Raw genomic sequence first — 13,239 nt, 5'->3', positions numbered from 1 at the left:
TTTAAAACAATGAATTATAAATGGAGTATGTGAATGCATATCTAAGACCTTTTTTTTTTTTTTTTTTTTTTTTTGCGGTACACGGGCCTCTCACTGTTGTGGCCTCTCCCATTGCGGAGCACAGGCTCCGGACGCGCAGTCTCGGCGGCCATGGCTCACTGGCCTAGCTGCTCCGCGGCGTGTGGAATCTTCCCGGACCAGGGCACGAACCCGTGTCCCCTGCATCGGCAGGCGGACTCAACCACTGCGCCACCAGGGAAGCCCCCTAAGACCTATTTTTTTAAAATTAGTTTTAGAAAGAAAAAATGTACTTATGACAAAAGATATCATTTTTTAAAAATAAAAGGAAGAAGGCTGACCTTCAGAAGCAAAGCAATGTCACAGAAGGAGAGATGTTGTTAGGATAAAAATACTTTAAGTATGAACCTCTTCAAAATTCTTTTAAAAGAGTCAAAGTGATTGATATTAAGGTAACCCAAATGCCCACAGTGGATTATGTGCAAATGCCTCTGTCAGGCACAAAATGAATGATTTCTTTAAATCTCAAAGGAAAACATAATATAAAACTACCACTCACAAAACATTTTTACAAGACCATTTTGCAAATATTCAGGACAGCATGTCTCTCTCTTTGCAATGACAACCACATTTATGGGTTCTGTCCATCAATAAATCATCTAGCAGAGCACTTCGGTCACTGTTGAGGAGAGGGATTCAAGGTTTCCTCAGAACTACACCAGCTGGTGCTGCAGCCCACTTGGGGAAGAAGTCTCCCTCATGAGGACGGCGACATAGTACCTATTACTCGCTAGAGGTGTTCATGCCTTTAGCATGGAGATGGCTTGGCAATCACACCTCAGTATCACATGTAGTCCCTAAATGAGATCTCAACCTCAAAAAGGAAGTAATCGTTTAAAATAAAAATAAATTGGAAGTCTTAAGCGACAGAACCTTTTTTCCCAAATTTTGAGAAAAAAAATTATTTAGATTTCCTGATGGAAAGTTTCGTGCAATATTTTAAAATTGGATATCAAGTCACTTTACACCACCAACATATTTTGATGAAATAGAGCCAGTGCCTCAACAACTGCTACAGGTCGTATCTATGTGGACAGATACACATATGTCGGTTAAATGCATACACTTTAGGAATTCATTACCTGGAATGAAATCATTGGCTTTCTGAAGGAACCTTGTACAGCTATCTGCTGTACTGTTGATAACACCTAACGCTGGGCTCGGTGGAACTCACCATCGTCGTGACTAGGTTGCAGCACTGAATTACTAATGGTTTGTGAAGAAGTAGGAAGTTAAAACGCCCACTTCCCTCCACATCTGTCACCAAAGTACGTCCAGTGATTTGGGGTCCAGAGTCAGCATTGACTAGGCTGGGCTCTCTCACAGCCGAGCCCTGAGTGCCTGTGCTCACGGGACTACTTATCCCACACCTGTCCTCCACCTGGTCCTCGTCCCTTGCCTCCCTGTTCATCCATTCTTGGACCAAGTCCACTCTGCCTCAGCTTAGTATTTTGCTCCATTATGCCCATGAGGACCTCCCGAGGCTTGGCAGAGCCAGCAGAACCTCATCTCCCGGGAGACTCGGGATAAAGTCTGCACAGACAGCTCTCTTCCCAGACATCCGGCAAATCCATCATCTTGCAACACGTTCTCAGAAACACTTTCTCCTGCTCATTGTGTGTGACCACGGTGGGGTTGTCAGTCCTTCCTTCCCCTTCTTGAAATGGGCTCAACATTTTTATTTTAAACTCTCAGCCTACCCATAGTTGCCTATATCCACACTTCCCTACATAGGGAGGAGAAAATACATAGGAAAAGGACAGACTTTACAAAGAGACATATAGGATCTATGCCCCATATCTGTCAACAGTACCCTACTTTTTGAAATGATTCTGTTAATTCATTACAGCAGCAATAGAAAACTAATACATATATATTTGATCTGTTCCATCCTGCTGTATTCAGAAACTCTCAGATGTGTGAGGCAGTGCAGCTTAGCAGTTGCAAGCCAGATTCAGGAGCCAGACTGCTAGGGTTCAAATCTAGGTTCTGTGCTTACTGTGTAACTTGGGTCACTTACTTACTTTCACCATGCCTGAGTTTTCTCATCTGTAAAATGGGATAATAACAGTGCCTACCAGAGAGCACTGTAATGAGGTTTAAATGAGTTTATATACATGCTTAGAACAGTGTCTGGTACGTGCGAAGCACATTCCCCCCGAAAGACAGGGCAACAGCTATTCTCTAAGGACCTCTTTTTAAATGAGATCAACATTATAAAGAAAAATGTGTGCAGTGCAGGCACATGTCAGAGGGTTTCAACATGAGAATTGGTGATGAGTACCTGAGAGCCTTCCCTGGCCACATTAGGTATTTCTTAAAGACCCTAAGTTCACAAAGATATTTCTACTTTTACTTTACCATTATGAAAACCGTTTCATTTTAATTTCAAAAAGCTTCTCTCTGTATATCATTTCTGTTTGGATTTTTAAACTCCTCAACCAAACTGTGATTATACCTACCTCCATCTCTTTTATGTGCCTCTTCAACCCTACTGACTGCCACTATATTGACTCATGTGAAAAAAGAATAAATGAATGAGTACAGTAAAGTAATTGAAAAATATTGAAAAATCAGAAAGCTCAATATTGAAAAATGAAAAAGTATTATGAAAAATAACACTAGCTTAAATATTTATAACACAGAATGTATTATAATTTTACTTTCCTGCCTTTAATGGAAGCAAATTAATCAATGTTTTCAAAGTCTACTTCTTTGCTTATCTCACTGATAAGAATTGCAATGTTTGAAGATTTCTCCTGATAAAGTGGCAATCTTTTCAAGATATTTTAAAGATATTTTGAAGGCCACAATTTCACAAAGATGTGTCAAATCTAACTTTAACATTATAAAATTCTTTCTTATTTATTTTTAATTTAAAAAAACCTCCCTCTGTGTATGCATCATGCCTCAAACCAATTAATAAGCAATGGCGGTATGACATCAGAGAAGGGGCAAGAACATGGAGAAATGCCACGTGGGTGCTGGTGCACAAGCTCTGCTGAAAGTGCCAGTGGGGCAGAAGCACAGGACTTTCTGGCACTACAACATCTAAGCACAGGGGGGAGCAGCAGTTTACTGGAGGAAGCTGAAATTAACAATGATTATCTCAAAATGAATCAAGGGCCTAAATGTGAAAATATATAACTATAAAACTTCTAGAAGGAAACACAGGAGAAGATCTTTGTGATCTTGGGTTAGGCAAAGATTCCTTAGACATGACACCAAAAGCACAATCCATAAAAGCAAAATTGATAAATTGGATTTCATCAAAAGTAAAAACTTCTACTCTTTGAAGGACACTATTAAAGAAATGAAAAGATGAGACAGAGCCGGGAAGACAGTACTTTCAAATCATATATTTGATTAAAACACTTATAACTAGAATATGTGAAGAATTCTTAAAATTCAGTATTGCGGGGAAAACGCTCAATTGAAAAATAGGCAATAGATTCAAAGATACACTTCACCAAAGACATACAGGTGGCAAATAGCACATGAAAAGATGCTCAAGATAATTAGTCGTTAGAGAAATGCAAATTACAACCACAACGAGATACCACTACCGCTAAAATTAAAAGACTGATAAGACTAAGTGTTGATGAGAATGTGGAGTAATCGGAACTCTCACACTGCTGGCAGGAATGTAAAATGGTACAACCACTTGGGAAAATAGTCTGGCAGTTAAACATATGTCTTTATTTGATTCAGCCATTCCATTCTCAAGAGACTGGAAAGCACATGTCCACACACAAAGACTTGTACACAAATGTTTACAGTAGCTTTATTTGTAGCCACATACTAGAAACAACCCAAAGGCCCATCATCAAATGAATGGATAAAAAAAACTATGGTATATCCATTCAATGGACCACTGTACAACTTAGAAATAAAAAGGAATGAACTATTAATATATGCACCAACACAGATGACTCTCAAAATAATTATATTGAGTGAAAGAAGCCAAACAAAAAAGAGTAAACTGCATGATTCTATTTCTATAAGACTCTAAAAAAAATCAAACTATAAGGACAAAAAGCAGATCAGTGGTTGCCTGAGGACTAGGGGATGAGCTGGGGAAGGGTGGAATGGGGCTGGAGGAAACTTTTGGGAGTGATGGCTATGTTCATTATCTTGATTGCAGCAACGGCTGCACAGGTGTATACCTACGCTTAAACTTATGAAAATGTATATTTTAAACATGTACAATTTGTTTTATGTCAATTATACTTTTAAAAAGCTGTATTTTAAAAAAATAAAAAACAGAGCAGGTAGCCTGGAAATGACTGAGTGAAAGATCAGGGATGGAGATTGTGGTCAGACAGAGATCTGCATCATGACAAGGGTTGGAAGAGAAGTCAGGAAGCCACAGAAGGCGAGGGGGTCAAGGGGCTGATGGGCAGCTATGGCTGCCATGAAGGAAAAGGACTGGGAGAGAGTAAAGCCATTAAAAAAGAAAAGCAAGCGAGCAGAAGATCAGAGGACATGGCAACAACAAGGGGAAGAAGGCAGCATTGTCAAGGGAGAGAGGTTTCCGTAGAGGGGATGGTGGATGAGGTCTGGAATGGGCCTTGAAGGAAAAAAGACCGTGGTCTCACCCCCATACCCCTGAGGGAGACAGAGAAGCATCAGAGAAAACCCAGGTTTCTGCAGCCAAGGAGGTGGAAGCAAGAGGCCGAGGCTGTAGGGCTGTCGCTTAACCCAAGAAGAGGGCTTCCAGAGGGCAGAGCACAAAGGCGAAAGAGGGGAAGAAACGCAGAGCAGTGATGGGGGAAGCACGCGAGACAGGATGCTGAAAGGACACCAAGTGAGCTGACAGGGCATCAGGCCCAGCCAGGCCTCGGTGGGCATGAGGCACACAGGGCCCCGGACTTAGCCCAGCCTGGCTGCGATGCACCCTGAGGGAGTCCTGGTGTGAAGTGCCTGGGGAGCCCCCACTCCCTCGGGAAGAGTGGGCTGACGGGGAGGGGCCCTGGGAGGGCTGTCAGACTCAGACTCCCAAAGAGTGAGCAGCAGAAACTATGAGAAATGAGCCTCAGAGAGTGTGTTCACATTCCAGGCAATGTGAGCCCACTGGGTAGCCCAGGGTATACCCAATGCAAGGATACTCTTTAAAAGCCATAAACATATTTTCAGTTTAGTTATGCACCTGGTTTTTATACTATGTATAAGAAAAACCTAGTTGAACAAACTAGATTCAGTGACTCATATATAGAAACCATGTATGAAGTTTTGTACATGTGTGAACTTTCATAAATTGAGCCTGATCCTTTAAGCCCAAAGGTTATTTATTTTTTTAACATTTTTAATATCCACTCGGCAAACATTTACTGAGTACAGACGCAGCACTATACACTGAATGGGACAGAAAATCTTCTTTACAGAAGCTCGGGAGTAGTAAACCTTCTTAAAGCAAACACATGTATAACTTGAGTCCTGTACTAAGACACGTGGGCACATGAAGGGGTGCCACAGCCTGCCCTTGCACCAAATATCCCTGGTTTGCTGCTGTGCCATTCTTTGTCATCATCTCACTCCCTGTCAGTTCTCAGTATTACTCTCAGATAAGGCTTCAAGCAGTCATGTTTACCCACCATGATTTACTACTGGCCTAAAATGGACTTCAAGAAAAATCTAATAAACAAACTTTTTTCCATTTGTAATTAGTAATGGAAATTTGCAAATAGTTGAGTAACGGGTCAGCATATATCACAGAGTTCAGAAGTGTTGTGTCAGCCACTTCCCTAATCTCCTTACTCTCCAAACATCACTTGAATCAGTATCTCCAGATGCTCAGAATAATAAGCCAGTGTTCATTTCACACTGCAAGCCTTAGAGTTCAAACATGTTCCTTGTTCACAGATTTACAGCAAGGAGCCAGCCTTAAAAACCTTACAGACTATTTTTTCCCTCTAAAAACACTTTTAAGAGAAATAGAATGTCTCTCTTTGCTACAGACAAAACATGATGACAAGATAAGAAGCCGACTTCAAACACTGTGGCAATTGATGTTTCAAATTATCTCCTTCCTTCTCAGGGTAAAATGTGGCTATCCGGTGGGTCTGAGAGCTTTTAAGACTTGCAAATACAGGAGTTGCTCAAATTTTTGGCTTCTGTGCCTAGTAACGTTGTCATTTGTACTGTGGGGCAGGAAGCATGCTGTGTCAGTGGTGTGAAAACCAAACTCCAAGGTGCTAACCCAATATTTCAGAGTACCTTGGCCCCTACCAGGCCCAATTAACATTTAATTAAGAGGTTTACACAGCAGTGTTCTTCCTATTATGTAAGGAATACCAGATATCTATACAGAATGTTAAAACCTGCAATAAGGGAGCTTAGGTCCCTAAACTGCCGGGCGCTGGGAAAAGCCTCCTGCCCTGACCCCGGAGGTTTTGCACATGTCAAGACGCCAGTGCTAAGGAGCGATCCAAGGCACATTCCTTCCCTTTGAAATCTGGTATTTCCCTACAGTTTCTTACTTTCTATAACGAACTTGGTCAAGACCTTGAGTGACAAATAGCAACAGTTTTAACAGGTCCAAACAAACTGGGAAGAATGCAAGAGGTACAGCTGAGGTATTAAAAAAAAAAAAAGTGTAGAATTACAAATCCACAGTCGCTTATTGGCGATTTCAAAATCCAAAAAGCTATGAAAACAGAAACTTTTCTGTGTAACTCTTGTTTGTTTCTACATTTTCATTTTTTTTTATTGGAGTATAGTTGCTTTACAATGTTGTGTTAGTTTCCACCGTACAGCAAAGTGGATCAGCTCCACGTATACATATATCCCCTCTTTTTTGGATTTCCTTCCCATTTAGGTCACCACAGAGCACTGAGTAGAGTTCCCTGTGCGGTGCGGCACAGTAGGTTCTCATTAGATATCTATTTTATACATAGTATCAATAGTGTATATATATCAATCCCCATCTCCCAATTCACCCCACCCCCCTCTTACCCCCTTGGTATCCATACGTTTGTTCTCTATGTCTGTGTCTCTATTTCGGCTTTGCAAATAAGATCATTTATACCATTTTTTTAGATTCCATATATATGCATTATATTTGATATTTGTTTTTCTCTTTCTGTGTAATTCTTTAGTGGACAAGACCTGACGTGACGTGAACTCATGCGGGGGCAACAGCGGGCTAGCCTGAGGCTATTCGGGGTGTAGTTACCTCACAATGATGAGTACTTACACCTCAGGCTACAGAAAACCTGACACTCTGGGTTACAGGGTGCTGCCCAGGCCCCTGCGGGTTACTTACAGACACTGATGTTGACTCGATGGTCGTTATACACCCACGCACCACACTGCCATTCTGAAATCTGAGAAACTCTGATTCAACCAACATCTAGGCTGAAGAGCATCAGAAAAGGGATGTGGGCCCGTCGCAACACCAACTTCTACCCACTTCGATAAATCGTGCAAAAATTTACTTATCTGAAAAGAGCCTGTTTGATTCAAGCATTAAGTATACAAGTGTCAATAATAAGGATGACTTGATACACAAATGCTCTTACTTGAATGTCCTGAGACATGATACATTCTGACTGAGTTACAGAGCCGTCTTATTCTACACAACGGACAAAGACAACACCTGCTCTCCCAGGGGCTCAGGAGACCTGGCGCTCTGCAGTCCCCTGAGCCAGAAGTCACTGTTCTCAGAAAGATACTCTTAAACTGGGTACCAACGCTACTTGTACCAGCAATTGTAACCAGCCCACGAGGTCCTGGGCAGAGTTCAAGTGATACTACACACTGCCTACTGGGTACCTAAAGTTTCACAACACTAGTGGCAAGTTAATTTCCACACATAGTTCTAGTAAGTTCATTCATGCTGAGGGGAGCCTACTAGTCTTCAGACATTGTAAAGTATTATCTGAAGAAAATGAGCGTGGTTTTCACACAGACGACATAAACAACATTGAAGGATTACAGGGAGCACAGATAAACACTGCATGAAGGTATTTTTCACTGTCATCCACTCCTGCTGTACCGCAGAGCATCACAAATCCCCGTGATGTCGCTCTAATTTATACTTAATGTTTAATTTTTTTTATTTTTACCTTAATTTAAATATAGAAGGTCAAAGCATCAGTTAAACAGAAAGGGTATCAACAACTCTAAAATTTAAAGAAAAACTTTGTGTGTTTGAAAGCTTGAAAGACCAAGGCACGATCTTAAGATAACGATTTATTCATTCAGTTCAATAGTGTGCTTAGTATATATAATTTACCTTGTTTACATTTATAACATTTATAACATATAACTTTAAATAATTCAGTTTATATAAAGATCCGTTACAGTTTTCACATAAATAATCCTAAATTAAGTTTAGGGCCCTGAATTTTGGAACATCCCCTGACTGTGCCACGTTCTTTCAGGTTCCCTATCTTTTTCCTATTGATCTCTCACCTGGAAAGCCCTTCCCACACTCATCTTTCAAGGCTCAGATTGAAATGACCTCTTTCAAAAGGCTTCCTCAATCCCTCTGAATAGGATTATTCAACTTTTCTTCTTTGCTCCCATTACACTTCTTGTAGAGCAATGATCATACTGTACTCGTTTTTTCTCACCTAATCCCCATTAGGCAATCAGCTTACATAATACAGCATGGTGAGATGCTCTGTTTTTGCCCCTGAACTTTGCACACAAAAGTCTCTCCCTCAATAAATATTTGAATGAATGAATGATCTAATAGTTAAGATTCCACTATAAGGTCATGCTCTCCTCAAATATGACCACCTGGTGAGGCAGAAAAGTTATAGGAAATGTCAGAGTCCTTTAAGGCAGAAGGACTAAACCGGACACTCTTTAAAGATAAGGTAGAATTCACAATCAATGCCACAAATTACTCTTGTTGTAATGTGAATAGTAAATTGAGAGTAAACTGTGAGATGTCGAGAACTGGACAGAAGGGTAGCCACGGTAACTTGCTTTATTTCAAGTTCCCTCTTGCTGCCACATTCTAAAATGGTCAAACAAAATAATTCTGAGTCCATGATAAAGGCCTAAAAGATATTCTTGCAAGAAAAAAATGTAAAATTATTTAAGTAAAATACTCCAGATCAACTTTACGTGCACAGGAATCCCCTGGGACTCTTGTTGGAAAAGCAGGCTGTAATTCAAGAGGTGTGGCTGGGGCCTGAGATTCTGCATTTTCTAACAAGCTCTCAGGTGAGGTTGAGGCTGCTGGTCTGTGAACCACTTTTAGAACAGGAGACAGATGATGCACTTCCCTCCGAAGTCCAGGTGGGACTGTCTCAGCTTTAATTGGCACACTCTTATTAATATTCCTTGCTGTAACCTATCTTGATGGTGCTGATTATATAAAACAATACTGAAAATGCTATTGGAAGAAATCTATATTACTTAAAATTTTTGTAATTGTTCTTACCTATACTCTGGTAATGCCATCGAAAGAAAATTCGTTCAGGTAGAAACTGCAGTATTTTCTATAAAACAAACAAACAAAAATTGATAAGACATAAAGAGAAAATAAACAACAAATGAAATTACACATTTTCACGTTAGCCCATAGTACGTGCTGTATATCTATATATATCTATATAGATATATTTCAGAAAAGAAAAAAAAAACTTTGTAATAACATAAATATTGCACTTTATCTTGGACCCCAACGGGACAGTCTCTTTTACTTGCCCCAAGCAAACCTCCTTCCCTGAATGTTTTAAAGAGATTACTGTCCCAACTTGAATTCTCCCGTATAAGAAAGAAAAGAAAAGAAAAAAAACCTGAAGTGATCATTTTATCTTAATTAAATCACAGCCATTGCTTAAATATTACAAGAATAAGCTCTCAAATGCCAGATTCTCTAGGTGTCTTCTTTTTCACCTTCCACTTCCCATTTTCATTAAAATCATCACTGGTCTCTGGACAAGAAACAGAATTGGGAAGAAAGATGAACAACAAAGAGGATAAGACCTTACTCAGTGGAATAAGGAAATGAAATTGGTGGCAAGAATTTCTTGAAATTAATAGCTAAAAATTAGTTTTAGGATTGTAGTTATGAATCCCCCCACCGCCGCCTCTGGTAGATACAATAAAGAACAAATTTACAATATACAATAGTATTTGGCGAATGAAAGCAGCTTTTCCCGAAAGACCCAAACAGATGAGAACGACTTTTTTTTCACTATACAACAAGTATTGGCAAGTTACTCTTGGGCAATAATAGTCTTTGTATTCTATCTGTAACTGCCTTTTTAAAAAATGTAGAAAATCCAAACACTGGTTAAAATTCATTCCTTGGTATTGATAATATATTTCTATTTTACTATGAAAATCCTCATTCTAGGTTTACCTAGCCTAACAGTCTAACATTTTGAAAGATTAAGGTAGGGACTTCCCTGGTGGTCCAGTGGCTAAGACTCTGCGCGCTCCCAATGCAGGGGGCCCGGGTTCGATCCCTGGTCAGGGAACCAGACCCCGAATGCCGCAACTAAAGATCCCACACGCAGCAACAAAGATTCCAAGTGCCGCAACTAAGATCTGGCAAAGCCAAATAAATAAACAAATATTTTTTAAAATATATCAGATTCCTATGATTAAAAAATTGATAAAAAAAGATTAAGGTAAAAAGCTTACTGATATATTCAGACCTCTGGAATAAGTATATTTCCAGGCAGCTATCGACACACTACCTCTTCCATTCAAGCCAGCTTGGGGTTTGGTTTGGTTTGGTTTTCTTGTTGTAACTTTCCAAATGGGTCAGCAACATACACGTGTGTTTACCTCATTTGTTCCCACCTGACAATAAAGCAATGTGTAAGAACGTCTACTGGGAAAGCCACCACAGGTAAACCTGATCCAACGTGGGTGACTATCAAGGGCACGACTTGTCCCGGCCTGGACGTCTTTCCCAACAGCTGGGCCTCACTGTAAACATCACCTCCTCCATCACCTGTCCCATCGTCCATGGCACAGTCCTCACCCCTGGCTGACTGGAAGCCCCATGAAGGCCAGAACACCCTGAAATATCCCCAGTGCCTGGAGCGTGCCTGGCACACAGTCAGTGCTCAATAAATATTCAGTAAAAGAATTCTGAATGTTTTTTACTTGTGAAATTGTGAATTTTATAGGTAATCCTGATCTTTGCTATGGTCTTTTCACATTGACATAATATGTACCTTATATTTCCTTAAACATCACTGAATTAGTGATGGCATTTACATTAAAATACATTATTTTAATAATGTATTTTAATAATAATTATTATTATTAAAATAATAATGTGTGGGCGGTTTTTAGCCCTGCACCTAGTAAAGAAAACCCAAACAAAAAATAAAAGCTGTATCATTTAAAAGAACTAAGTTTTTCAAAATCTGATAAACATAAAATATAAATGTATTTAGTTACATAAATTTGTCATAAATTCTACACGCTACACATCTACAAAGATGAAAATGCTACACAGACCATCAAAGATTATTTCTGATTATATATTAAAAGCTGTACATAGCTGACCACATGCTGAAAATCACTAAATTCTCTCCTCCATTTTTCCACTTCAGACTTCCCCTAGCACATGTTAGTTTGTTATCTTTTAACCCCATAATTCTAAAGGGTATCTTAAATCTGTTTTACTATGTGATAATACTGACATACACTCAAACATACCTACACAAACACACACATGGCAGATCTACACACACACACACACACACACACACACACACACACACACACACACACACAAGCCAGACCCCACTTAGTGAAAAATATCTACAAAGCTTGGCATTTGAAATGCAGAAATAAAATAACTACGAATAAAATACTTTGTCTTTACTTCCAAGGGTTTCATGATTCATGGGCAAGAGAGACGGTAAGGAAAATATCATTCAGGGAAAAAAAGAAGCCTGACAGAAATTTGTATGACGTGTTACACGGGTGAGGGGAAAGCGCCTCCCTTCAGTGGGGACTTAATGGATTGCTTCCTGGAAGAGAGGACACTTGGGCTAAGACTTACAGATTAATTAAATTAGCCAAGTGGAGGGCAGGAACAGAGGAGGAGCGTGTGTGAAGGTTCAGAGGCAAACAGCAGCAGGCAGTAAGCGTAGTGGGCAGGCAGCTGAGAAGGGAGGAGACGGGCCTGGAGAGGCAGGCGAGGCTGGGGTTGATGCTCTCCCTGGAGCAGGTTCTATAAGACGGCTGAGAAGAAAGGGAGGGGCGTGCAGGAAGAAGCAGTGGTAGTATTTCAGACAGGGAGTGAAATGGCCTGGACCAGGGGCAGCAGGGTAAAGAGGAGAAGCTGGCACAGTGACATTCAGAAGGGGAAACTGTCAAGGTGGACAGGTCGAGTAGTTGGGGTAAATGGAGGACTCAAGAATGACCCACCCCCCACCCGCCAGAGGGCTCGGGAGATGGCAATAATTTTATCCAAGATGTCAAATCCAGAAGGAATTCCATAATTGAAGCATGTCAGGTTTGGTTCTGGACATCCTGGAATTTGAGGTGTCAGTGGACCACCTTACTGAAGATATTCTGATAGGCAATCGGGTATATGGGTCTAGAATATAGAAATGGGATCTGGATGGTAACAGAAAACAGGCAGCAGTTAAAGGTGTGTGTATATGAGACCCTTCTGGGAGAGAGCTTGAAATGAAATGAGGTAAAACCCAAGCACTAACTGTTTCCTGAAGTTCTGCTAAGGAGGTAAGGATGCTGGGGGCCGGACGGGGGAACAGAAGTTAGAAGCAAGCGTGCACAAGTCAAAGGAGAAACTCTGGATGTGCCAGGTGTTTGTAGGCTTATTGTGTTAAAGATTAGAAATACTTATGACTAATTGATATGACAACTAGTTAGAAAAAGCTAAAGATGCTGGAAATGTGGGGAAATCGATGCCACATAACAAAGTGACTTCAGCATTAAATCAAGTGAGCTCAATGGTTTCCCTTGCCCAGAGGACCCACAACCTTTGTCAGCCAAACACCAAGTGCCAGGCAGGATGGATCTATCAGTCTATAAACTGTATGAAGTCAAGTGGCTCTCTGGGGGAAAAAAATCAAAAAAAGTCTTCAAGGGCTTCCCTGGTGGCGCAGCGGTTGCGCGTCCGCCTGCCGATGCAGGGGAACCGGGTTCGCGCCCCGGTCTGGGAGGATCCCACATGCCGCGGAGCGGCTGGGCCCGTGAGCCATGGCC

General features: G+C 40.8%; 1 protein-coding gene across 7 annotated transcripts in view; it reads right to left on the bottom strand.

Annotated features, from left to right (window-relative positions):
- The window catches only part of RALGAPA2 (Ral GTPase activating protein catalytic subunit alpha 2), a 285,791-nt gene that overhangs the window by 227,291 nt on the left and 45,261 nt on the right, over nucleotides 1-13,239 (bottom strand). For all 7 annotated transcript variants that reach the window (XM_055090831.1, XM_055090833.1, XM_055090834.1 and 4 more), the window contains exon 4: nucleotides 9,476-9,533. In XM_055090831.1, the coding sequence (XP_054946806.1) occupies nucleotides 9,476-9,533 (58 nt within the window). The remainder of the gene's footprint in view (nucleotides 1-9,475; nucleotides 9,534-13,239) is intronic.

This window comes from Physeter macrocephalus, chromosome 14 (genome assembly GCF_002837175.3).
Source record: "Physeter macrocephalus isolate SW-GA chromosome 14, ASM283717v5, whole genome shotgun sequence".
NCBI classification, from domain to species: Eukaryota; Metazoa; Chordata; class Mammalia; order Artiodactyla; family Physeteridae; genus Physeter; species Physeter macrocephalus.
Note: the sequence above shows the minus strand (reverse complement) of the source record. Positions and strands in the feature narration are given on the sequence as shown.